Here is a 25,530-nt window from a genome sequence, read left to right as displayed (position 1 = left end):
CTCTGCTGCCGTTGCCTGTTTGAAGCCATTTAATATGGTTTGTTGTGAGAGTCAGAGACCAATAGCTGAAATGGTTACAGGTGGAGTACAGTTGCAGACCTCTTAAGTTACAGATGTCATAAGTGCAAGGACACACAGCAGCGGTGAAGACAGGAGGACAGGCAGATAGATGGGTTAACAGACACTGTGAAGGGGTCAGAGAATCCGTGTGTGTGTGTGTGTGTGTGTGTGTGTGTGTGTGTGTGTGTGCGTGTGCGTGTGTGTGTGTGTTTGTGTGTGTGTTCTTCTACAGTATGTGACATCAAGTGTCCATCTGCACTGTGATGCCCAGTTGATCCTCTGCCAAAATAACCTCCAGCTGCCCAATGCCTGTGGTGCCTGTTTTCTTTTTTTCACATGAATGTCACTGAGGTTGTCTGTTATCTAAATATGGGGGATTGGAGAGTGTAACACAAGGGGATGTCCATCAGGACATTGTAAGAGGGCACAAATTAAAGTTGGTTTTGATTGGCTGGCTCCTGTCTGAGGAGGGGGGCTCTTACCCAATCCTGATCATTTTCAGTAAATGTATAGAGGGGTAAGAGGGTACTTAGGGGGGGAGTTAAAAGCCACAGTGCTACCTGAACAGTGTGGATTGGAGACCTCATTCCCCAGACTATTGTTTTTACCGGTGTCTGTTGTTCAGCACAGCCAGCCACCATGGTAAGAGACCGACAACTGAGAGGGAGGTAAAAGGGGCCATGAGAAGAAGGAAATGTTGTTTGTTCTGTGGAGATTTGCTTTTGTTTTCCATTGATGAGGATTGAAATCCAGGCGACAGAGGATGGAGATGATTACATATTCTGCTCCCCCTCAGTCATCCAGCAAGTCTTCATCTGCAGCATGGCTGGATTTCACTGCAAGCGATGCTTTATCTCTTTGGATTCTTGAAATGTTTTTTCGGAGATTAATGTGGTTTGCAAATTTTGTCTGTTAATTTTGGTTGTTGTTGTTTGATGCCCACTATAGACAAAAGAAATAATGTACCTTACCTGCAGTTGGAAAACTCTGTTCAATGTCTGTAACCCCCCTTTGTTTACAGCATACTATGATTTTGTTCTGCTTTGGTGTTACAACTCTTTGTAAGTTAGCTAAATTTGATTGATAGTTAGATGGACGGGGCGATACTAAATATAGAACGCTCACAGCCGAGTAAAGTGAGAGGACATGCTGCCTTCCCTGAGTGTCCTAACTTAGGACAATCACCTTGAGAAAAATCCCTCTAAAAATCCTCTCCGAAGTGTCAACTTAAAATTAGCTTTAAAGAGAACTATCACAATATTGATGAAGTTCTGTCAAGCAAACAATGAAAATAACTTACTGTCCTCCTGAACTATTGATAAAGAATGGTTTATATAACGATATAAGTGTACCAGCACTCAATTTAAGGATCTGTTACTTTTGGTACACTTTGAATTACTCTGTAATGTTTCTAAGAACACTGAATAAGTACCTTGCACAAGACCCAGTGGTGTTAATGCTGTTTCTGAATTAAAATTAAATACACTGAGAAAATGGCATACGCTGTCAAGAAAGAGTCCTATTACATGCACAGTATGATCTACAGTATAATGTTAATTAAGTCTGGACTAATGGAAAATTAAGAAGCCAACGGGTTGAAGTTTAAATGGTTGGTCCGAAAAGTAGAGCTCAACAAAACCAGTGTGAGTGTGAAACCTCAACTATTGTCTTCCTCATAGATAATGAGCAGAAAGTCCTAAATTTGTGATGAGTGACTATTATACTGAGCTGCGTTCCCCTTTAAGAACCATTATTAGCTGGTGCAGACAGCTGGCGGGGGATTAAACATGACATCTTACCTGACCTATAACACTATTTCAAGGCCAACCTTTGGTTTGTTCAAGCTGGATGGAAAATAACAGCTCAGCTTCAAAGAGGAGGGATCATACCAGTGCACTACAGCATGAAAAAGAAATTCTTGTTTTATCATGTATTACTATACAGCATACTTTATATTATGATTATTTAAGTGTGCTACATTTCCACATCATTATATATGTAGTCAGTAGTTATTGCTACATCATTAATTTAGCACTAAGCAGTCATTGCTACACTATCATGAGTACTCAATAGTAATTTCTACGTTATTACACCAGCATTCAATTTTGATTGATACACTGTTAGACAAGCACTAAGTACTACTTTATAAATAAGCACTCATTAGTCATTGCTACATTATTACTTTGGCGCTCAGCAGTCATTGATGTATATCTTACAGTAACACTCATTATCAAATGAGTGGGAAGTACTAATAGATTGGACTACATTATTTTTACAATTATCATTAAGGTGAAACCGTGAGAAACATAGATTACTAAATCCAAGAATATTTAAGACTATGAATCTTCGTCTCGCTGCCTAAAAGATAGAAAAACACTTGAGTGAGTCTGGAAGCAATGATCACTAGTAAAAGACCACAAGTATAGATATGATTTGTAGTTAATGGACAAGAAGATTCAGAAATACGTTTTTTGAGGAAACCACCCGCCTGCTGAGACAAAAGTGATTAGATTGACAAGTTGTCTCACCACAGGAGGCTGACAGATTTTGAGACATAAAAACAGCAGTTTCAGCTTATGTGACACCAGTGATCCTGTGGAACTGCAGCAGCCGGTTGAGAGTGTGGAGAGCTGAGGAAGATGCTATACACCTCACATCCTGCTCTGTTGGTCTTTGTATCAATGATGTGACTATGCAGCTGCAGGTGTACTGTTTATGTCTGATGAGAAAGATTAACTTATCTCTTTCTCCATGTCCCCTCTCATCCTTCCACAACTGCCCCTCCCACCTTTTTCCATTTCCCTGTTTGAAGCCCACTGACGCCCAGAGTGATGCCCGCTCCTTCCTGACGGAGGAGATGATTGCAGGTTAGTCCTTCTCTATCCACTCTATTTCATGAATGAGTTACCTGAGGGTCCTCCTCTGACTGTCTTCAACCTTCTGATGTTTGTAATGAATCATGAATGGCAAGTCAGTGAGACTGAATCCGCAGTTTAAAATGCATATATGAATGTCTTGCATTTATCAAGACATACTGAGCTTCCCAGATGTCACGTTTGAGCACAAAAAATCATTTTATACTCTGATTTAGTTTTGCCGGTTAAAGCTGAAACTTTCTGAGTCTGACTAATTTCCTCGCTCCTTTCAGAGTTCAAGGCAGCCTTCGACATGTTCGACACCGACGGTGGCGGTGACATCAGCACAAAGGAGTTGGGACAAGTAATGAGGATGCTGGGCCAGAACCCTTCAAGAGAGGAGTTGGACGCAATCATTGAGGAGGTGGATGAGGATGGTGAGGTCATTGTGAGATCTGACCAAAGACTGTATTATCAGACAAATCTTAATGCGAATCGTTTTAAAGATGATAAACAGGATCAGATAGCTCACTCAATTCTTTAACCACAGTAGAGGCCCCTAACTGTACCGAAGGCAAGTTAGTGTTTGTCCCCAGTGCATTGACAATTGGAAATTGGCCCCAACACCTATGCATATGATAATTTAAATTGTTATCTGGATAAATATTTATCACAGAATGGATCTGCATATGTACAAAAAAAGGTAATAACCAAAATAGTGTAAAACATGACTAGATCCAGTGTTAATTCAACAATACTTTCCCATGAATGCTGGTTTTCAGGCAAACCCTGAAAAGAGAACAAGACGTGGCTCAAAAAGATTATCCAGAGCTTTGAATACTGAATCCCAATATAAGGCGGTTACCTCTACTGAACAACATTTTCCCTGGTGTGCGACCATGAAATGTCTTCTAATGATTTTCCGTATTGTTACCCTGAGGACAACAAATGATTAAAAACTTTGTAAAGTAGAGATAAGATCCTTTCTTGATCCAGGATTTAGATCTGTTATCTCCCCTGTTGGGAAGAGATTTCGTATAATAAACCATTTAAAAAGCTTAAACATACTTCGGATTCCACTTGCTTTAACCCAGGGTTGTATAACTCCTTTTATTGAGCTTCTTCTCTTCTATCATCACAGGTAACAGAACTGATTTAAAATTAAAGTTCCATCCATCTAGCTGTATACTCATCATACAGCCAATAGAGCAGAGGAGTTATTTTGTGAGCCTGTGTTGGATAAATCCTGTCTCTAAAGGGATGAGGTCAGATTAAGGTCTCTTTAGTCTGCTTGGAAAACACAAAGTGCTCAAAAGTCCCCCCATCTTTTGTTCATATTAGTGTCATTTCGGAATAAAAACTGCCTCTCTCCATAATCTTGCCTCCTCTGTCTCCTGATGCCCCCCCCCCCCCCCCCCCCCCCCCCCGTCCCCGTCCCCGTCCCCTCTCTTCAGGAAGCGGTACCATTGACTTCGAGGAGTTCCTGGTCATGATGGTGCAACAACTAAAGGAGGACCAGACTGGGAAGAGTGAAGAGGAGCTCTCTGAATGCTTCCGTATTTTTGATAAGTATGACAATAACTTAGCACTGTGGCTACACTGAAGAGTCAATAAATTAGATTAAATTACAATAACAAAAATGAAACTTTTTATGGTTTATGATATATTTACATTTCAATTAAATTTCTTGGGTAAAAAAACATCACAACAAACTATATCTCAAGGCACTTTTTATGGAAAGATTGAGTCCTTAAAATGATAGTTCCCACAGTGAGCAAGTAACATAATAATTTGTTTGAAGTATCTTGTTGCCAAATGACTGAAATGTCCAGGGTTGGATTTCTGGCTCTTGGGATATTGCCGTTGTTTCTTTTCACTTTACTAAGCAACTGCTTATGTCCACTAGAGAGAACTAACATTTATTATTCATTTCCACCTTAGTGAGTACTTAAGTCATGATTCTTGATCAAATGTAAAGGATCTTGATCGAAAATATTTTCTGTTATACATTTATGTCTATATATGAACATATATGGTTGGATTTCACCTTTTAACCCTGAAATAATACATTGTATTTTCCTAAAAATATCTTTATTGTTTGACTCTATAGAACATACAGTGTTAGTATTGTTTGAACTTGAAACCCCCCCCCCCCCCCCCTTCGCAGGAACGGAGATGGTTTCGTCGACCGGGAGGAGTTTGGAGAAATCCTGCATCTCACTGGAGAATCAGTCGCAGAGGAAGATATTGATGAGATGTTCGGAGAATCGGACACAAACAAGGACGGAAAGATTGATTTTGATGGTGAGAGTGAGCAGCTTGTAGAGTTCACGTAGTTAAAGCAGTGTGGTAATAGAAAGAGAAAAAGCAGGTAAAACTGAATTAGCTTGTTCACAGCAGCGGAAGCAAAATCATTTTTATTTGAGGGAGAATATGTGGATAGACAGACAGACAGACAGACAGACAGACAGGCAGGCAGGCAGGCAGGCAGGCAGGCAGGCAGGCAGGCAGGCAGGCAGGCAGGCAGGCAGGCAGGCAGGCAGACAGACAGACAGACAGACAGACAGACAGACAGACAGACAGACAGACAGACAGACAGACAGACAGATAGATAGATAGATAGATAGATAGATAGATAGATAGATAGATAGATAGATAGATAGATAGTTAGTCTTTATGCTTAAATTTGATTACAATAAGAAGATGGACAGTTTCTGTAAACACCCACAATTAAAAATGGCCAACACCCAACACCTTGATGGATTCAAGCTAAGAGGTTACCAGTTTTGGTACATCTGAGTGAAATATGCTGTGGGGGCCGGTGTTTAGATGTGACAAAGCTTTTTAGCCACGCCCATGTGCAGGACTAATTTCAGTTAAAAGTCTAGGAGTTTTGTGAAAATGTGATTTAATTTAGTAGAAATAAAATAAAAAAATAACAATAGGCGCCTTGCACTGGCTGGGGCTCACAAGTTAATAAAAAACTACCTGTTAGCTAAGGAGGGCATTCAGAGTGATAACGGGAGAAACAGCTAGCCTGGTGGTTTCTGTCCAAAAACCAAAGTGTTCAAATTATTATTCTGCCTCTTCAAAAATTCACTCTGCCAGGCCAAGACATGGAACATAACCCAGTATAAAACAGTCTATTAGAGAAAACATGACTTTATAACCAAATAAACATATTCTTATAGATCTCAAAATGCCAAACTATAGAATAGAGCTGAAATAGAGCAGAAGAAGAAATATAAATATTCATTTGAAAATGATTAAAATTGAAATAAGCAGACATAGAATGACTGGAATAAAGAACTATTGATCATAACCAAATATACATTACGAACACATGCTCGCCTTAACTTGACTTGGACCTGACATTTGCACATGGCACAGATTTCGTCTTCCCGCTGAGCTTTTCACTAGACCCAATCAGTCATCATTCATATAAGTGTAATAAACAGCTGGGCGTTGGTTGGTTGATTAACTGTTGCCGTCCTCTCTCTGTGCCTCCAGAGTTTCTGAAAATGATGGAGAATGTCCAGTAATGAGACCTGCTCTGCATTCCTTGGTGACCATGTAAAGCACTCTGTCTGATGGAAATCTGTTCGGAGCAAAAGCAAAACGTTGTATAACCCTGTATGATTATGGACGTGATTTCTCTGAGTGATCTTACAGGATACAAGTGAAACTCAAGTGCCTTTATCCCTACCCCCTTCTCATACGAGGCCCCAGGGTTGGGTGACGATATCTATAAATATCCCTTCAAACCATTTAAGACGAAGACACTTTGCCCCTGCCATCCTGCAATCTCCTTGCGAGGGCCACCCAGCTGTCTGCTGGGCAGCTGCCGCTCCTACAGAAATGCTACACCATCAAGGTTGCCACCCTCCCACCCCCTCAACGTCCTCAATACTGATTCTCCTACCACCCTTGTCTTGTACTTTTTAAATAAATAAACTCTTTCCTTCATGCTTATTGTTTACCAATTTTTTCTACGCATGCCTGACACGCCTGATCTTGTCCAACTCCTGTCTGCTTCTTTCTTTTGTTCAACTCTCTGTGGGACTCAGATACGCATACAGACACACAACTACATGAAAAGCAGTCATATACACAGACACAAGGGCATGTTAGCGTTCTGCACCACAAGCAACACTGTCCTGTTACGCAGAAACACACACACACTGTTCAGCTGCTGTTATCTCTGTTCCAGACTCAGAATATCCTCCATGCTGGACTTTGAAAGAGCAGTGTTTGCATAGATAATACCTGGCACCATCTTTCCTGTCTCATTCAGCACAAGAAAACTGTCACTGCAGAATCTTTCAATGAACTGGTTTCAACTGCATCTCTTGCAACTCCCCCTAAGTCTGGCACATAGGTAGCGCTCTGTTTCTGATCTTCACGCAGACGTCTCCCAGTGCAGAAATCAGTGCCCCCAGTGGCCAGGCCCTAGTGTGAGAGGAGGTGAAGCCATTAGAAGTTTGGGACAGTCAGTCTCAGAGCAGATGAGTTAATTCTCCCTTTGGAAAATGGAGGTCTCCCTCGCGAGTATATAGCCTGCAAGCCCCCCACCACCTCTCAAAAGCAACATCCCACCCCCTTTCTCCACAACTGCTCCCCTCCTCAGCATCTTCCCCTCCTATCCCGTCTCTCACCCGGGGCCCTCCTCCTGCAGGAACTGCCCACCATACAAGGAGCAGCAGGTTGTTTTTATTCCCATACGCCCCCGTTGCAAAGCGGCAATGGGTGTGTATGGGAAGCATATGCCCTGCGAACCTGTTCTCTCTCACAGCTCAAAAACCTGCATGCTATTCAGGGCCCGGCTAAAAGGGTGGAGGCCGGCTGGTGGGGGTGTTGGGGGGGTTGGGAGGGGTTAGGTCCGGCCCCCAGCATTTTTCTTTGGGTTTGAGGTTCCACACCAAGATTGAAATGCCGTCATCACAAAACCTGTTACCTACTTTGAAATCTTTGGCTCCCTCCTTCTCATCCACTGTCTTATATTTACAAGGCCAAAATGGAAATCACCAGCACCAAGATCAGCTGCATGATCTGTAGCTTTATTGGTATTTCTTTTTAAATACTGGCTACATTTAAATTCAACCATTCTAGGAGGTCACCACTGAAAGATTTTATTGAGCAATTTCTATGGAGTAACCCAATGCATTCAGTTATAATTAGTTTTTGATGTGTGTTGCTTTACAGTATGGATTATTTGACAGTAGGTCACAGTTGTTTCTCACGTAAGACATCCCGTGGTCTCAGTTTCAACAAACCATGTCAGAGAAAGCCTGAAATATATTTTGCATATTTATTTCATCCCCTTTAAAAAAAACTCCATTTTGCATCTCTGTTCTTTTGTGTAAATTTCTGAACTATGGCATTTATAACCAAAGTTGAGCTAAAAGCTCCTGCTTTTCCTATTTTACATTCTCTGTCTTGCAACTTCAAGAAACAGGAGCTTTCCTCTCTAAAGTGTGATTGGCCTGGCCTGGCCCCAGAACCCTAAAAGTTCAGGATACTAAATCTGGAGGCCTGTGAGAGGCAGGGGGCGGGATCTGGCTCCCCCGTTTAAAGTGTCTGTGAACCATCACTTGACGTTTAGTCTCTCTGTCGGTGTGCACACGGATTGACCACTCCTTTAGTTCTTTTCTTTTATCCTTGGATATTTTGGGGGGAAAGCTAATCCACAAACATGGTAAGACCAGTCAGTTGTGCAAATGAGATGAACTATTTCGAGTTGAGGCCAAGCAGACATTAGTTATTAAATCATATTAACGAGAGATTGTGAAGTGGACATTTAATAACTATTAGTGGAATATTAATGCGTAAAAATCTATCTACTGAGCATATTTCCTTTCGTGAATGATGCGTAGGTGTTAATGTGTTGGCTTCCCTTAAAGATCTCATTAGAATATGACTACATTTTTCATTCGGAAACAGTTTAGTTGCATTTGAATTGAGTTGTTTCTAAACAGCCTGTTAGTTGTAGCCAGTCATCTTTTGCTAATTATTTTAATCCTGGTAGAAAGTTAAGAGTGGGTGCCGGTTGGGTGTCAGCTGCGGATTCTGCTTGGGCAACAAATTCCCAGGGATTGGATGTCTGCAGGCCATTTGCAGCAGAGTCTAATGTGTTGAGCCGGAAATAGCCGCACTAATTTACAGCCGGCACAAAAACCTGTTGAGACTCCCCAACGAAATCCGACATGACTGATTGATTGATATTATTAGAAACTCTAATAATACACTTTCTTAAAAAAAAAAAAGACACATCGTCTCAAATGTAGGGAACAATATAGTTTACACTTTAAAATGTTGATTCAAACGTTTACTTTTTGTTTAATGCGCATCCTTAATTTGATGGATTGACTTTTACGCGTTTAATGTCCGTGGGAATTGCGACTGTTGCTACAGTGAGACCGTTTCTGTGAGACTCAGTGTGACTGGATGTTAACTGGACTATATGAATGAGCCTGTAGTGAATCATGATGTGACATCGTGTCCCCTGTTTTCTTCCAGACTGACGCGCAACAAGAAGCCCGCTCCTACCTGAGCGAGGAAATGCTGGCTGGTGAGTAAAAGGCTACAGTAACGCGTTACTTTGCACAGGAACGAGTAGTGGATCAGATTACTAACGACAAGCGGACTGGTTTGTTTCTGCAATGGTATCACATCTGATGGCAAGTAAAAAGGAACCATTCCGAGGAACTCGTTGTGAAAATGATTTTATTCATTTTCACAACGAGTCCCATTAGAAACGGGAGACAATATGAGATCGTCCGTGCAGTCAGTGAGCAAAAGGATGCTCAGCATATCACAGCAAGTTTTAGGATGATTTACTTCAGTCATTAACCCAGATGATTAAGTCTATTTAAGCTCAATTTGAAGTGTGGACGGGGGTTATTTATGCGTAATCGTTATATAGTTCCATCTTCAAATTTTCTTTCAGCACATCTAGTATCCGTCGGAATTTGACCGTGTCTTCTTGTCTCACCCAGAATTCAAAGCCGCATTCGACATGTTCGACACCGACGGTGGCGGTGATATCAGCACCAAGGAGTTGGGACAAGTCATGAGGATGCTGGGCCAGAACCCGACAAGAGAGGAGTTGGATGAGATCATCGAGGAGGTCGATGAGGATGGTGAGCCACGGGTCACAGTGTATCTGTTATAAGCCCGGTGTGCGCAATGAGCGTTTTTACGCAGAAGCAGCACAGCAGCCAACTTTACGTGGAAAGGCATCATTAAGAATCGAAAGTTAATATACATGGTTCTACTTAAAATCAGTGACCTATTTTTGGCTTCATGGTTTTCACTTAACTTAAGTGATTAATTTTGTTGTTCGTGAGTAAAATGGTGCGCACAAAGACGTGGCGAAGAGGGGGCACGTGGCACCGGGCTGACCGTTGTTAATCTGTTATGTGGCCTCTTGTTCAAACTCAGGTAGCGGTACCATTGACTTCGAGGAGTTCTTGGTCATGATGGTGAGGCTCCTAAAGGAGGACCAGGCCGGCAAGAGCGAGGAAGAGTTGGCAGAGTGCTTCCGTGTGTTCGACAAGTACGGTCCCACTGTTGCTGACCACACATAAACACACGCAGACTCTCACACCCAAGACGTATCTGAGCATAACTTTAAATCACGTGTTCATGTTGAACGCAATGGTTTACGTTATGGGGAACCACAAGGAATAGTCCTCATACTATGTGTGACTGTTCAAATATATAGGCCCCTACAACATGAGTCCACTCACATTAACTCTGTACATGCCAAAAAAAAGCTCTGTTGAGTGCTTAGGGTCATACAACCACAGAACATACATATACACTGATTTTCTGCTGACAGGATATTTTTTTCTTACCATAGATGCTCGTTTATATTTACAACCATACACACTTTGTTTGCTTCGTCCAGGAACGCCGACGGCTACATCGACAGAGAGGAGTTCGCCCTCATCATCCGCAGCACCGGCGAGCCCATCTCAGAGGAGGAGATTGATGAGCTGATGAAGGATGGAGACAAGAACGCTGACGGCATGCTGGACTATGATGGTATGTATAGTCTCCATGGTAGTGATGATAATTAGGTTGGTTTGATGTCAGAATATTACCGGAACATTACTTTTTCTGCTATTGAATATAGTACTAAAGGACATGGGGAGTGTTTGAAGCACTACAAATAATTTAAAGTACCTTAATATTTAAATTTTAGTAATCACAATTCTATTTGACTGGGTTTATATTTTTTTAAAGGTTTAGAGTTGAGCCGCTAACAATATCGTGGTATTGAGCTGCTCTATTTTATATTTTTTCCTCCAGAATTCCTCAAGATGATGGAGAATGTGCAGTAAAACCAGAAAGACTCATGGACATTCCTCCTTCCCCCATCAACCCCCCACTCTGAATACACACTATCCTACTGACCCCACTATACCACCGCCCCACCCTCATACACACATCCCCTGTCCACCGGGTTCACTGCCTCTCTTCTCCATCCTCATTGATATCCTCAACAGACGGCTCGGGCACCCAGCTGGGGTGCGGGTTGGGGGGGTCGCTGGCTGAGCTCCACTCTGCCCCAGCTTGTTTGTGAATGCAGACGGCCTATGGATGCTGCGCTGAAACTGTATTTCGTGACAGGACGGCAAGGCAGCAAAGGGGGAAATTCTCCGCACACACCCTTTGCAGTATGCATAGCGTGCATACGTGTCATCAGCGACCCCCCCCGCCCCACCATCCTCCCCGCTCTGGTGGTAAAGCATTGATCGAGATGTAATCTAGATAGAACGGCGGCCTGTTACCTGCTACTTAGACCAATTTATTCAACCACTTCATTGTACAAAGAAGTAATTTGCTTGAACAGAATAAATTTACTAACACATGGTCACTTGTAGCTGGTCTGTCATATTCATGGTCAGTGTAAAAAAAAAAAAGGTTTGAGGAATATCAATAAAATCAGTTTGTTTCTTCTTTTTGTCCATTTCTGTTTGAACCACACTTTTGTCCTTATTAGCTGATTCTGTGGCAAACACTGAGACTCAACAGTCATGATTGTGATCAGAGCTGTTCACGTGTGAGCCGCCCACGGATTGGAATGGGATTACTTTTATCGGCTGGGAAAGGGGGTACTTAACAAAGCTCTGTTAAGGACTATGTGAAGGTGGGATTCATGGCCATGAATCCCACCATGACAGCACGGAGCCCATCGTATTGCAGATACTTAAATGTAGGGGCTTCCATTTTACAGGCCAAGAATTCCTACCGAGGCAACTATATCAAATTGCACGATGAAACCTGCAAATTGTCACAGCGAAGAAGCTACTACTGAGGACCTTTGATTCTTTTACTTAACAAAATACCTCCAAACAATGACTAAAACAGGGACTTATGTTTGCAGCTCTAGACGCCATAACTCTAAGCTATGGTGAAAGCAGTGGCTGCACATACAGTACAGTGTTACGCTGATACTGATATTTCACTTGATTTATGTCTGTGATTTTGAGGCCATAAATGTCACTGACTATATTTACATGGACAGCAATATTCCAAATATTGACCTTTTTCAATACAAGACATTATTTTGATTGTTTACCCAAGTTTGTTTATAGAATGTTCTATCATAATCCTGCTTACATGTTACAGAGCATAGTCTGATTATGACTCATGACATTACTCAGGGCATGCACCGTCAGGCAGTTGGGAAATGTTTTATGTCGAAGTTGCAAAATGCTGTGAAATCTCAAATCAGAAGTTATCATGTAATTTATACAAAAACATGTCTGAATGCTTGTTCAGGTAATGGGAAAGTGCTGTTGACATGAGTGTCTTATTCAGATTATTGTCTTAATTAGCTTGATATCAAAATATTGGTGTCCATGTAAACATGTCTAATGTTCAGATCTATTCTGGTAAATTGATCACATTAAACTTAACAATTGACTGATAAAACCATATACGGGTAACTTTATTTTAAAACAGCCCCGACAGCATGTAAACAAATTAAACAGCCATATTGTGTGTATGAAGTGTCCCAGGGTGACTTTACGAGCCATAGTTGGCTTCATCGAAAGCCTTCCGGGCTCTCTTCAGCTCCTCGTTCATGGTCAGCAGGTCTTTGACTCTGGCGAACTTCCTCGGGTCCTTGCGGATCAGGAACACGATATCCTCCACCTGGACGCGTCCCTGGCGCCCGATGGACATGGCCTTGTGGGTCATTTCAGTGATGAAATCGATCACCAGGTCCTCCAGGATGTCCACGGACTCCGTGTACGGGTTCTGGTCGTCCCCGAAGCCGTACATCATGCACCGCAGCTCCTTTGAGAAGAGCCTCTTCCTCTTCCCGTGGCCAGCGTCCAGCCCGCCGGTGCCATCGTCCAACTCTTCCTCGAAGCCGGTCTCGTCCTCCTCATCCGCCATTCTGCTGGAAAACAACACGGATAAGTATGGTCAACGCCGCGTGCAACTTAATGGCACTGAGCTGTGACGCTGACTAATATGCAGTTAAAGACAGAGCATATAATATACAGCAAAACAGAAGCATCACCTTCCCTCTCAGCCAGGAGAACAACAGCCTGTATTTACTTCCGCCTCTGGTTTGTTGACTGCGGAAGAGATCCATTGAGAAAAACGTTAAATTTAATAAATACTGCCCCTAGTGGTTATTTCGCCCAAACGCTCTTTGCCACAAGTCAAGATAGTTGCGTCTCGAAGTTTGCACATGCTGCTCAACCAAAGTGACCCGTCACCATGACTGACGGTAGGCTGCTCTATTAACACGTTATGTTTTTTATTACTTCATTCGCCACCAAGTCTCGTTCATGTCAACCCGAGGCCAAACTTAATGCAGAGATATGACGCTCTTCTGTCTGGGTCGCCACCGTATTGCATTGTTTACTAGCCGTGTGGCTATTTCTCACACTGCACTTAGCTTCATGCTAAGGAGCTGTTAGACTTAAGCTAAAGCGCAGGTCGCTTTGACAATGGCATCATTCTGCCACGTTTCAAAGTCGGCTAACCAACCCGAAGTTTAGCCCAGGACTTGCTGGCCCGGCTGCTGACCCGGGTTTGCGGGGTTAACCAAGTTGCCGGGTGTGTAACTGGACTGCTTCCTGCCAGAGCAGCCGAGGGACGCGTCACGACAGTGGATGTAAACATGAGCTCTGACCCAGGGCTAGTACAAACACAGTGAACAGTGTAGCCAACAACAGTGTTTGTGGTGACAGGCTGAATGATCCCGGCCCCTTGGTTAAAGAGATCGAATATGAAGCCCACATAGAGTTTTGGCTTGTGGATTTTCGTGCTCCAACGGGGCGCAGCGAGCTCTGGGCACAGAAGCAAAGCAAGAAAATCACACATGTATCACCTCGTATGCATTTCTGGTTGGTTGTAAATGGTTGTGTGGACGCCGAATTGCAGGGCGGGTTCGGACATTTCGTTTAAGGCCTTAAGTGTGTGTGCATGTGACTTGTAGGTGACACACGGACACTGCAAATATTAATAAGGGGGTTGGACTACGTGGCTGTCGCCGTGCGGTGATGACACCTCTCAGGGGCGATCGCACTGTGTGCTCTGTCACAGGTTTCAGAAAGACAGTGAGGGTTAAAGCTCAACGTTCAGCCATACGTTCGCTGATTTACCGATTTACTGATTTATTGACAGCAGGTGGATGAATGGGCTAAAGGGATAGTTAGCGCAGATAACAAGCAGTCAAAGATCCGTGCTGTCCAACTCAGTCAACATCTGGTGAGTGCAACCACTGTCTTAAGCCTCCGGTGAGTAGAGTCGCTGATACTGGAAGATGCTGTCTAATCAATAGCCCAAAACTAACTCGTGTCGGTTCAATGTGGTTAACATTAGGTGGATTGTAGCTCAACAGTTAGCTGACGTGGTTTAGCAGCTAGCTCCCTGTGGTTATCAAACCGGTTTCTGTCAACGCTGCACTGGGATTATTTGCTGCTCTGAAAACCATATGCTTGCTCTCTGTAAAACATTATAACTCTAATTGTATTTCTCTGTCCCATATCGGCCCTTTCTCCTCCACCACACGGGGGTTTCCCTCTCTCCTGAAGAAGTCAGACATGGGTGACAACAGGGATGGATTCAGAGTCAGTTAAGAGATGACATCCCTTCAGTAGCTGTCTGTGCTGGACAGCTGAGCCTGGCAGCCCCTACATGGCGTGCCCTGTCCAGTTCCTCTGTCGGGGGCTTCGCAACGTTGGATTGGTTCTCCTCTACTATATCTTCTCTATCGGCATCACCTTCTACAACAAATGGCTGATGAGGGTAAGTGAAGGAGTTCATACAGCACAGCTGGCTTCCTAAATGCAACTGTTCCTCTTCACAGGACATATTGACTTATACCTCTGGTGATTAAAGAAGAAAATTAAAAAAGGTAATGGGTGTATTTATGTACGCTTTTCTCGTCTCGATGAGGCGGTGGACTAGTGGCAGAAACTTGGACTATGGGCAGAGAAGGTCTCTGGTTCGTCTCTGGTTCGACTCCACGGAGAAACAACAAAAAGACAAACCTGGATTGATCTGTCCAAAAATCCAAGAGGATTCTCCCTACCCTGTCTAGTGCCCCTGAGCAAGGCACCTTACTTCCCCAACATCTGCTCCCCGGGCGCCGTACATGGTCGCTCACTGCTCTGTTTGTCCTGCACCTGATGGGTCAAAAGCAGAGGTTACATTTCCCTACCTGCCTGTGCATGTCTGTGCATGTGTTTGGGACTAATAAATGCATTACAATCTTAATCTTAATCTTAACTAGACATGCTTTATTATTAATAATAATGATAAAAATAGTACAGTTTTGCCATTCACTCATTCATACAGTGAATCTATCGCTGCTTAATGACATGTGCTGAACTCTGGAGAACACAAACGAATGGAATTTTTAAATTGCACCCTGTCTTTGCCAGCTGCACCAACCCTCACCTGAGTCCTGTGGAGGATTTGTTGCTATTGTGAACGCGTCTGAGCAAATTACCCATCTCAACCTCGTCCCTGTCTGAGATGACCTGCTCTGTTTTTCTCTCCCCCTCTCAGGGTTTCCACTACCCCCTCTTCATGACGTTGGTTCACCTCACCATCATCTTCTGCCTGTCGTCTCTGACGAGAAGGGCCATGCAGTGCTGGACAGGGAAATCCCGCGTTATTCTGAGTTGGTCAGATTACCTCATAAAAGTGGCACCCACTGGTGAGATTTTAGATTGAGCTCTTGAGAGTTTTCCCTATCTGCCTGGAAGTCAGTGCAAAGTATTCAGAGAAATACAGAGAAATGACAGATCTTAATCATGTCTGACTAAGCAGACTGAGTGAAAACATTTGACTAAAGTCCACAGTAATAGAAATATTACATCATCAGTACAGGGATAGTTGAAGATTTGATCAAACCAATACGGCTTTTACTATCATGAACAAGCAGACTTGTTTTATGTATTAAAGCATTTCTGTTATTGATAACCTACTACAAAGCATCTCTTTTCAACGTTCTCTTTTCACCGTTTTCTTAAAGTCCTATATTCTGTCTTCACCAGCCTTGGCCACAGCACTGGATATTGGACTTTCCAACTGGAGTTTACTCTTTATCACCATTAGCTTGTGAGTTTGAACATATGCTTTTCAAATAGAAGATATGACTTGAGTATGAACTGACAAACCTCAGCTTTAGATTTTTATATTTAACCCCTTATTGTATTTTAACTTTCTGCTGCTTGTTTCATATTATTTTCAGGTACACCATGACCAAGTCCACGGCAGTACTCTTTATTCTCTTTTTCTCCTTGTTGTTCAAACTAGAGGAGCCGGTGAGTGAGAATTTCTTTGTTTCAACCTCAAACATTTGTGGAAATCATGTGTTGTGCAAAAACTATGAATCATCTAATTGTTTCTTCTGGAGTTACGATCTGCTTCCTGGATTTAGTAAAACAACCAAAAAGAACAGAAGGTTCGGTAACTTTGAGGAAGAGATCAAAGGACAATGACATTTATATTAACAGAATAATCTGCATGCTCAATAACATTGTTGATCACAAATTATTTATTATTACCTGATCCCTGCTGTATTCGTCTTCTGGATATTGAAATAAGTTCTACCCAACATTCACTCACTTCTAATACAAACTGAGCACAGATAGAAACTAACACATGCCTGCCTATATATAATTCCTTGTGCAAATGAACTGGTGATGTTATTCTTCAGTTTTGATAACAAGGAAGTTATTGCATGTTCTAATCAGTGTTCAGGCTTTGTAGAGAAAAGAGAAGAGAAATCTGCTTCTGCTGAAAAGGTGAAACCAAACAATCTGGCCAACGGTGGCTGCAATTCTGCAACTGGAATAGCCTGGACTGGAATAATGCAAGGATATCAATGTGTCCACGTCAGCTCACACAGCTGTCAGTCACCCTCATAACTGGATTTAAAGGACGAGAGGAGTTGACGTCTGTTTTGACATTTTGACTTATTTCCCAAAATGGTATTCCAAACTAATTCCTGAAGAATCTTCCTCACATTGTTAGTTTGTCCATTTACATGTTTTTCTTATACCTGACCCCTTACTCTCTCTCTCTCTTTTTGTGTCCCTTTCAATCAGAACCCATTCCTGATCGTGGTGGTCCTGCTGATCTCCATCGGTCTGTTTATGTTTACATACGAGTCAACCCAGTTCAACCTGGAGGGGTTCGTCATGGTGCTGCTGGCGTCCTTCATAGGGGGGATCCGCTGGACCCTCACCCAGCTCCTGATGCAAAAGGCAGAGCTGGGTCAGTGTTGATTCACTGTCGTATTGAAAATGATGTATTTCTGTTGAGTGGTTCCTGAATGAATTGAGTTAGTTAAAGAGGTGGGTTGAACCACTACTTTTGAAGAGAGCCTTTTTTGATTGCAAATGAGAAGCTAGATTGGCATTCAGTACGTGTACCTATGGTCCATTTATATGCAATCAAGCTGCACCATATTGCACATAGGGATAGAAAATCAGTCGCCTAATAATGTCAGTTTTTTTATTTGTATTATTCCTTGGAAAATCAAATGCCTCAAAACGGGTCAATCTTGTAATGTTAAAGAAATGAATTAATATTCCTGGATCCATCCCGTGATCCGGATCCGCAGCTAAATATAATGGGTTCTTCCCTGACCCATACCACATCCTTCCAGACAGGAAAGTAATACGTCTAGTAGTTTTTGCGTAATCTTGCTTACAAACAAAACAACAAACAACCAGACATGGGTAAAAAACATAACCTTCTTGGTGGAGGTAATGGTAAATCTAACTATGACTGTCAGTTAAAAATCATTGTGCAGTTCGCCTCACAGTCTTCTCGCTTTGAATTGATAAGTAAATAGTGTCATGGGAAAACATTGACAGAAGCGCTGCGGAATACTAATAAAAATAATATTAACCCAATTAAAACAATACATTCAACACTGTTCAGTACATCTAAAGTCGTATTCATGTTTGACAATAGCCATGAAATGTTGATGTTATCTGCTCTAAACCAGTTTTCCTCCTCTTTAACCTGAATTTGAATATTGTTCCCTCCTTCAGGCCTTCAGAACCCGATAGACGCCATGTACCACCTACAACCTCTCATGTTTGTTGGCCTCTTTCCCCTCTTCCTGTTTAACGAAGGTGAGATTCAGTCTGCAGCTGTACTGTGTCCTCTGCAGTAAAGCCTGAGGATGCAGCAAACTAACCTCTACAGGCCTAATTACAGAATTTGAGTTGTTTTCAAAAACAGATATTTTAAAGATTCCTGTGCATATATTTCACCTGTATATTTAAGGTAAGAGACTCTTTGAGCAACCTTTTACCTCCCATGATAATGAAATAATAGTGTATATAATGATTATAAAAATAACAAAGAATACTGTATTGGCGTGTATGAGAACGTTACCATCTCTGTTTTTATGCTTCCATGTTGGGGAAAGGTATAATATTTTTGGGTTGTCAATCCATTCGTCCAATTCTTGTGAATATGACTTCTCAAGAACGACTTAAAGGGATAGCTCACACTATAATGAAAATTCACTCATTATCTACTCACCCCTATGATGATGGGGATATGGCTTTTCTGTTGTTTGATTACGTTGCATCGGATTCTGCTCTCAGAAAGTTTACCACTGACTCTCCAGAAATGTTTTGTGGACTCAAACACTTCACCCACCCCCCATCGGCAAAGTGGTGAGTTAGAAAATAAGTGAATTTGAATTTTTTGGGATGAACTATCCCTTTAAAAAACATGTTTTTAGCCTCTTGAACATGGTATCTCAAGTCTGCACAGATACAATTTCAGTGGTCAAAGGTCAAGTTACGGTGACAGTAACAACTGGAGCCACTGCAACTGCACTGGTTGGCGGAGACTTCCAATTGCAGTTGGTTGTTACTGATGTCTATGAGTGCGGGCACTGAGGCAGACCCATAGTTTCACCGAGCCTTCAGTGCCACACATGCTTACATTACTTCCCTCCTGCTTTTCAGCTTGAATAGTCAATGTAACAGGTAGCTGCAGATCAAATATTTTCTCATTAGCTGTATTTGTTTCACACCCCAAACCAGTCATAATGTGCTTAATGTGGTTTTTTGGTTGTTATGAGAGTGAGTAAACACCGCTCCCTGACTGTGTGAATACGCTTATGTTTTGTGATACACGTGACATTCCAGATGCTTGCCATCGCCTGCCAGAGATCCAACACTGATTAGATGCTTTACTCTGTCTTTTTCATTGGTTTTGCCTCCCAAATCTACAGGTAAATCTCTGCAGGCTCAAGCAGCTCTGGCAGTGACATTTTAAAGTTATGCATTCCCTGAGAGAACATCTTCATACAAGCTCTACAGGGAATTGGCCTTGATATGAATTGATGTCTTATTAATGATGCCTTTGTGTTGATTCTCTCCTCTTTGTCTCTCTCCAGGGCTGAGCCTCAGTACCTCAGAAAAGCTGTTCCGGACGACAGAGCTTTCACCTCTCCTATACTCACTCTTCACACTGAGTATCGGCGGGTCGCTGGCCTTTGGTTTAGGCTTCTCGGAGTTCCTGCTCGTCTCCCGAACTTCCAGCCTTACTCTATCAATATCAGGGATCTTTAAGGTGCTTTTCAGTTCAATATAGCCCCATTAAACCAACTAACACTCACTAACATCTGGTTTCTGTCTGCACTGGGAAAAGATACAATCCACATTCGCTCACTGATCAAAAGACTGTGACATAGACACAGTAGTTTTAATCGACTCCGGCTCAGATTGGCTCCTTATGGAAACGTGACACCCGGGTGAATGTGCTTATTCGGCAAGACACTGTGAGAGAACCTAGTTTTTTGGTGCCCTAGTCACGTCAAACAACAAAAGACTAACTCCTCTACTGGCAGAGGGAGAGGAGCCAACTGTCTTTTTAACGTTTTTACCCTCATTTAATACTTGGTATACTTTCACTTAGTAATTTTGGTGTAAAAAAGGTGCCTATTATGGGTTATTTCATGGGGGTTTTAAACTCCACAACTTTGTTGGCTTTAAAATACTTAAAGGTTAAGTGTGATTTAGGTGAAAGGGATAAATTGGCAGAATTTGAATACAAAATAATCGTTAGTGTGTTTCATCTAAATTGTAAATGTTTTATATATAAATATTTGTTAACAGTAGTCCAGACTGGATTAACCAAACACCTTTGATTTCTTATGACAACTGAAGTCTACCACAGATTCTCTTTCACTTTTAGGAGAGGAGGATGAAGTGAGGGGTATTCAGCTGCAACATGCCACTTCACCAGTAGATGTCACTACATTCTATACAATGAATGTTTAATTGTGGATGAGCTTTGAAATGCAGACAGCTCTGTTCCTGCTGAGGTTCTGAACACATCAACAGTTGTCTGCATTTTTAATCAATCCAAAAGCTTTTAGTGTTTTTGCTTTGTAATGAGCATCACAGCGGCAGCATTCTGGACTTGTTCATGTTACTCTAACACATAACTTTTTTTGTCGCCCACTGTTGTCTTGTTTTCCTTCAGGAGGTGTGTACTCTGCTTTTAGCAGCAGCTCTGATGGGAGACAAAATGAGCTCGCTGAATTGGCTTGGATTCACTGTGTGCCTCTGTGGCATTTCATTACATGTGGGACTCAAGACATACTATTCAAAAAGTAAGTAAGTTTGTTTTATTGTTATTCTTAAGATAAGGTTTGAATTTGTATTAGCACCAACATAATGAGAATCAATTAAATATAAAAAAAATCCACTCGAGATATATTTGAGGATGTTTCAAATATGCAATTTTGTAAGTTTAATCATTGTTCACAAGATGTTTTGTACCACACTGAACAGTTTATCCTCGGGCGTCAAGTTTCCACATCATAATATGTAAGTTCTATATATAACAGAAACATGACTGACAAACGATGAGCACAGTGAAGCTGTCCCTAGCGTTAACGCTCTGTAAAGCTCAAACATCTACGTTCATGTAGTAATAATCAGGCAAGTTTTTGAATGGATGTAAAAGCGATGATGATGTCAACGTTGTGGTATTTTTTTCCATCAGATAAGGTCCCAACGTTAAGGCAGCTGAACAGTCGAAGCCCAGAGCTTGAGTTGCCGTTGCTGCAGCAGAACAGAGACAATGCAGAGGATTCAGCTGCTGATGGATACAGCGACGAAGATGAGGAGCAAGAAATCACTCTGCACTGACATAGGATACGAGCCAATGAAGTCTTGACATAGGATACTAGCCAATGAAGTCTTGACTGCCATCATACCACACATGGCTCTACAGCTCTCTCATAACACACCAAATAAGTGCTTCAGCACTTCCAAAAAACTGCTCTGGAGACACAGATGGAACAGTCTCTTCAGCTCTTTACTCCTACTGATCGTGTCTTCGGGCGGGAATTAGCTGTACATTAACTGTGGACTTTGAACGTGAGACAAGTTATGATGTTTTGCCTTAGGGGGGGCTTCTGAAATGTAGCTAATACATGCAAGTGTCAAAGTAAGATGTATGGGGGAGGAGAGCCTTAAATTTTAGGTGATAATTTGACACTTTGAATTGTAGTGGGTCCTTTTCCTTTGCTATAGACTTGTCACACTGTGGGAATATCTTCTGACTTTGTTATATATACCTAAATACATGTGTTCTGCACATGTCCCTGCACAGAACATTGGTATCACCGTGATTAGGAAGTAGGAGGAGTAAATCTGAATCTGCAGGTTGTTTTCTTGACTAATCAAATAATTTTTAGAAAAAAATCAGAACTTGATCTAAAGCCTTAAGGTTCATCTTGAAACTCAACTCCTGTCACCACATTTGAGAAACTTTTAACATAGCAGGGAATGTTTGGCATATTTGATTGAAAAAGCAGCTCAAATGTTTAATTGATTATCTAAAATTTAGATTTGCTATCCAATTGTTGACTAATTTGATTTATCAAGCCCACTCAATGTTTACATACATTTTCAGATATGGCCGATGTCAAGCTGTGAGTGAGATCCCTAAAAGGACACAAAGTCTTAAGAGTAAAATAGACACATACTGCACCATAACAAAGGTTGGCTACATGTCAGGTCTGATGGAATGAAGTCCCTTTCAACAAGAAGCTATAGTGTGTGTCCAAACACTGGTACATATCACAATGTAGTTACTTTTAATCAGAATCTAACAGAGCTCACAAAATGTGCTATGGGACGAAATGGATCTGAGGTAGTTGTACCATTATGTGCCTTTTTATTGTCTTCAAAGAGCTATTTTTTAAAATCTTTCATGATTAATTCTCAGTCAGTTTTAAGCCATATCAATGTTTTTGTTTTTTTCATGATTTTCTGTAAAAATGCAGCATTGTTGCAATGATGTGGAAAAAGAAGTCTAAATTATATTTTTAATTCCAGAATAAATGTGTAAGGGAAACACACTTTAAAATGTCATTTTCTCATCTTCCTTATAAACTTATTTTTATTGAATTCCTGTCAATTCACTTGATCAAATGTGTCCATGATGCCAAGCTAATGATGGTCACCTGTTAGACAGAGTGGTCGCTCTCCAACAAGAAGGTTGCCGGTTCAAGCCCCACTCTTACCCATCTTCATGCCGAAGTGTCCTTGAAAAGATACCGAACCCCTAAATGCCCCTCATAAAAAATGTTGAGTGTACTTAATGTAAGTAGCTTTGGACAAAAGTCTTCAAGCCAAATTACATGTAATGTAATATATTTGCTAAGATGCATCGAAAAAAGGCTTTATAATACAGGAATGTCCAACTGCTGAAAGTATGTTGAACATGATGCAGGGTACTTTAGCATAAGCTACTCTTCAATGCAGTGTGGCACTGCTGAGGCATTAGTGACAGCCAGGTTGCTTTGCCAGCGGCATTCAGCGGCATTCAGCTTACCCGTATTGTTTTGTTTCTCTTCTTCCTCTTGACAATACTAAATAGATTCTATGGGGTTCAGTTCAGGCGAGTTGACTGCCCATCAATCACAATCTAGATTATATTCAAGTTTGACTTTTTCCATTAAATTAGGAAAAAATAACTGTTCCATGCTATTCAAATATTTCAATATGCACCTATAGATGGAGAAGCTATAGAAGCATGTTGCTTCCATGTGCAGAGCCCCCCAAATCATAAATATTGCTTTGTTATTGTAAAGTTTGTAAATGCAAGTTGTTGTCTGAACTAATGTATAAACTCCGCTGTGGAGATCACATGTTTTGTTACCAGGACAATAACACCAGTGTTGGCCCGAAACCACTGAAAACTCTCTTGACATCTTCATAGTTGTCTTCTTCATGTATGGCATCGCTTTCATCCGGAGATATTAAATTATGTTTGCTTTGTGTTTTTTCTCCAATTTTGCTCTTGTTACTTGTTATAATTGTCACACTGCTCGAAGAGAATCCTCCAGAGGACCTCCTGCTGTGTTTTTCACATCTGGACTTTCCCCAGAGTTTTTACTGGGAAGCCGTTTCAGACATGAACTTCGCAGGATGTTCGCACAAATGGGTTCGGACTCTCCCTGGCGCTTCCCTATCACACATGTAGGGAGAGGCGGTGGACTAATGGCAGAAACTTGGACTATGGGCAGAAAAGGTCTCTGGTGCGTCTCTGGTTCGACTCCACGGAGAAACAACAAAAAGACGAACCTGAATCGATCTGTCCAAAAATCCAAGAGGATTCTCCCTACCCTGTCTAGTGCCCCTGAGCAAGGCACCTTACTCCCCCAACATCTGCTCCCCGGGCGCCGTACATGGTCGCTCACTGCTCTGTGTGTCCTGCACCAGATGGGTCAAAAGCAGAGGTTACATTTCCCAACCTGCATGAGTGTGCTTGTGCATGTCTGTGCATGTGTTTGGGACTAATAAATGCATCTTAATCTTAATCTTAATCTTAATGAACCACGTAGCAGGAGATTCTCTGCTCAGTCCCATTCACAACCACACAGACACCTCTGGAGGGTTCAGGTGAGGGGAGGTGCAGCAGACAGAGGCAGGATGTAAAGCTTTAATTCCATGGATCACATGTATTCTTAACAGCACACCAACAATGGTGTCGGCCCTTAACCAAAAGCTCTGTTGACATCTTCCTCTGCGTCGTCTAGGCGTATGACACCACTTCTTCATCCTGATTCTCACATGAGCTGGATGGAGTAACTCCTTCCTCTTCCTAACACATTCAGCCCCTTTGGATAATGTACGGGGAGTTTATCCAGAGTTCAGTGCATGTCAGGAAGCACAGTATGACTTATGGTCTCATCCACTTTTACCCACAGTGCACCTGTTTAACCATGCAGCCTCCAGACTGATGTAGCAGCTAGTTCACATCTCAGCAACGCAGCAGCTTGGGAAACATTTAATTAGTCCGTGTCCTCTACAGACATGTTTTGTGCTGAGCTCCCAGCCTTCTTCTTCTTCTTCGTCTTCTTCTCCTTCTTCTTCCTCTCCTCCTCCTTCGGAGCACCACGCCCATGCTGGAGCGGCGGGAGGGCCCTTCTTCTCGGGTTTCAGCCCCGAGGAGGTGACCTGGCGGTGAGGGGAGCTGGCCTCAGTTTAGCGGTATGTCGCTGCTGCAGTGCGGAGCCCGTGTGGAGGAATAACGAGGAGTCCCACTTCGGCCAGGTAAGAGCTCACCTGGCTGCTCCAAGAAAACCTCTTCCTGCTCCGTTTCTCTGTTTCTCTGTTTCTCTCTCAGCGGTTCACTGAGGTCTGACTGCTTCTCCTTTTATAATAGACAACAACTAAACTTCCGCCAGCGGACACAGGTTAATCTGCTGCGAGCCTTCATTTTGTGAATTTATAGACTTCATGAATAACTGGTAACATAATTATCACTTAAAGCCCAATTCTATTTCCACTTCTTTCCATTTGACTGCTACGTTATGCAAAAAGCTAATGTGCGCAGTTTCTGAAGCTCCTCAGTTCAATAAACATATATATATATAAAATGTTATATACCACATTATAATGTAGTTGTTTACTGGTAGAATAATACTTAAGGGATTAAAGTAGGTTTTTCCTGGAATTGCACCTTTTCCTGTGAAGACTTATTTAATATCTTTATTATTTTTATGAATTCGTGTGTTTATACACAAGCATTCAGTAGTATTCTCCCACAGAAGGACATGTACTTGTTGACAAATAAATAA

At 42.0% G+C, this 25,530-nt stretch overlaps 5 protein-coding genes across 13 annotated transcripts in view; 4 read left to right on the top strand and 1 right to left on the bottom strand.

Annotated features, from left to right (window-relative positions):
• The first annotated feature begins 550 nt into the window (after positions 1-550).
• Positions 551-6,881, top strand: LOC133957311 (troponin C, skeletal muscle-like). Its single transcript, XM_062392825.1, has 6 exons — positions 551-702; positions 2,873-2,927; positions 3,209-3,352; positions 4,370-4,484; positions 5,083-5,219; positions 6,426-6,881. Exons 1-6 carry the CDS (start codon positions 700-702, stop codon positions 6,455-6,457), a joined length of 486 nt encoding a protein of 161 aa, XP_062248809.1. The 5' UTR covers positions 551-699; the 3' UTR covers positions 6,458-6,881.
• Positions 6,882-8,472: 1,591 nt separating this feature from the next.
• tnnc2.2 (troponin C2, fast skeletal type, tandem duplicate 2) lies at positions 8,473-11,879 on the top strand. The gene is made up of 6 exons (XM_062392826.1): positions 8,473-8,610; positions 9,432-9,483; positions 9,911-10,054; positions 10,356-10,470; positions 10,825-10,961; positions 11,229-11,879. Exons 1-6 carry the CDS (start codon positions 8,608-8,610, stop codon positions 11,258-11,260), a joined length of 483 nt encoding a protein of 160 aa, XP_062248810.1. The 5' UTR covers positions 8,473-8,607; the 3' UTR covers positions 11,261-11,879.
• Positions 11,880-12,844: 965 nt separating this feature from the next.
• taf13 (TATA-box binding protein associated factor 13) lies at positions 12,845-13,528 on the bottom strand. 2 transcript variants are annotated; one of them, XM_062392827.1, is made up of 2 exons: positions 13,453-13,528; positions 12,845-13,326 (listed from the first exon to the last, which is right to left on the bottom strand). In XM_062392827.1, the coding sequence occupies exon 2, from the start codon at positions 13,323-13,325 to the stop codon at positions 12,951-12,953; it is 375 nt and encodes a 124-aa protein (XP_062248811.1). In that variant the 5' UTR covers position 13,326; positions 13,453-13,528; the 3' UTR covers positions 12,845-12,950. The 2 variants fall into 2 exon arrangements, with proteins under 2 accessions (XP_062248811.1, XP_062248812.1); XM_062392828.1 differs by having other exon boundaries at positions 12,845-13,329; positions 13,453-13,516.
• A 43-nt stretch (positions 13,529-13,571) lies between these two features.
• slc35c2 (solute carrier family 35 member C2) lies at positions 13,572-23,727 on the top strand. 7 transcript variants are annotated; one of them, XM_062392818.1, is made up of 10 exons: positions 13,572-13,665; positions 14,978-15,191; positions 15,957-16,107; positions 16,448-16,511; positions 16,645-16,717; positions 17,504-17,672; positions 18,458-18,541; positions 19,825-20,000; positions 20,916-21,045; positions 21,441-23,727. In XM_062392818.1, the coding sequence occupies exons 2-10, from the start codon at positions 15,081-15,083 to the stop codon at positions 21,584-21,586; spliced, it is 1,104 nt and encodes a 367-aa protein (XP_062248802.1). In that variant the 5' UTR covers positions 13,572-13,665; positions 14,978-15,080; the 3' UTR covers positions 21,587-23,727. The 7 variants fall into 7 exon arrangements, with proteins under 7 accessions (XP_062248802.1, XP_062248808.1, XP_062248805.1 ...); XM_062392824.1 differs by having other exon boundaries at positions 20,916-21,049; positions 21,441-21,581; XM_062392821.1 differs by having other exon boundaries at positions 13,574-13,665; positions 14,981-15,191.
• Positions 23,728-24,816: 1,089 nt separating this feature from the next.
• LOC133957308 (collagen alpha-1(XX) chain) overlaps positions 24,817-25,530 on the top strand; it is a 37,185-nt gene continuing 36,471 nt past the window's right edge. The window contains exon 1 of one of the 2 annotated variants that reach the window (XM_062392817.1): positions 24,817-25,003. The gene's annotated coding sequence lies outside the window, so the exon portion shown is untranslated. The remainder of the gene's footprint in view (positions 25,004-25,530) is intronic. The other variant, XM_062392816.1, reaches the window with a different exon arrangement.

Source organism: Platichthys flesus, chromosome 7 (genome assembly GCF_949316205.1).
Source record: "Platichthys flesus chromosome 7, fPlaFle2.1, whole genome shotgun sequence".
NCBI classification, from domain to species: domain Eukaryota; kingdom Metazoa; phylum Chordata; class Actinopteri; order Pleuronectiformes; family Pleuronectidae; genus Platichthys; species Platichthys flesus.
The sequence above is the reverse complement of the archived record's forward strand: the minus strand, read 5'-3'. Positions and strand labels throughout refer to the sequence as shown.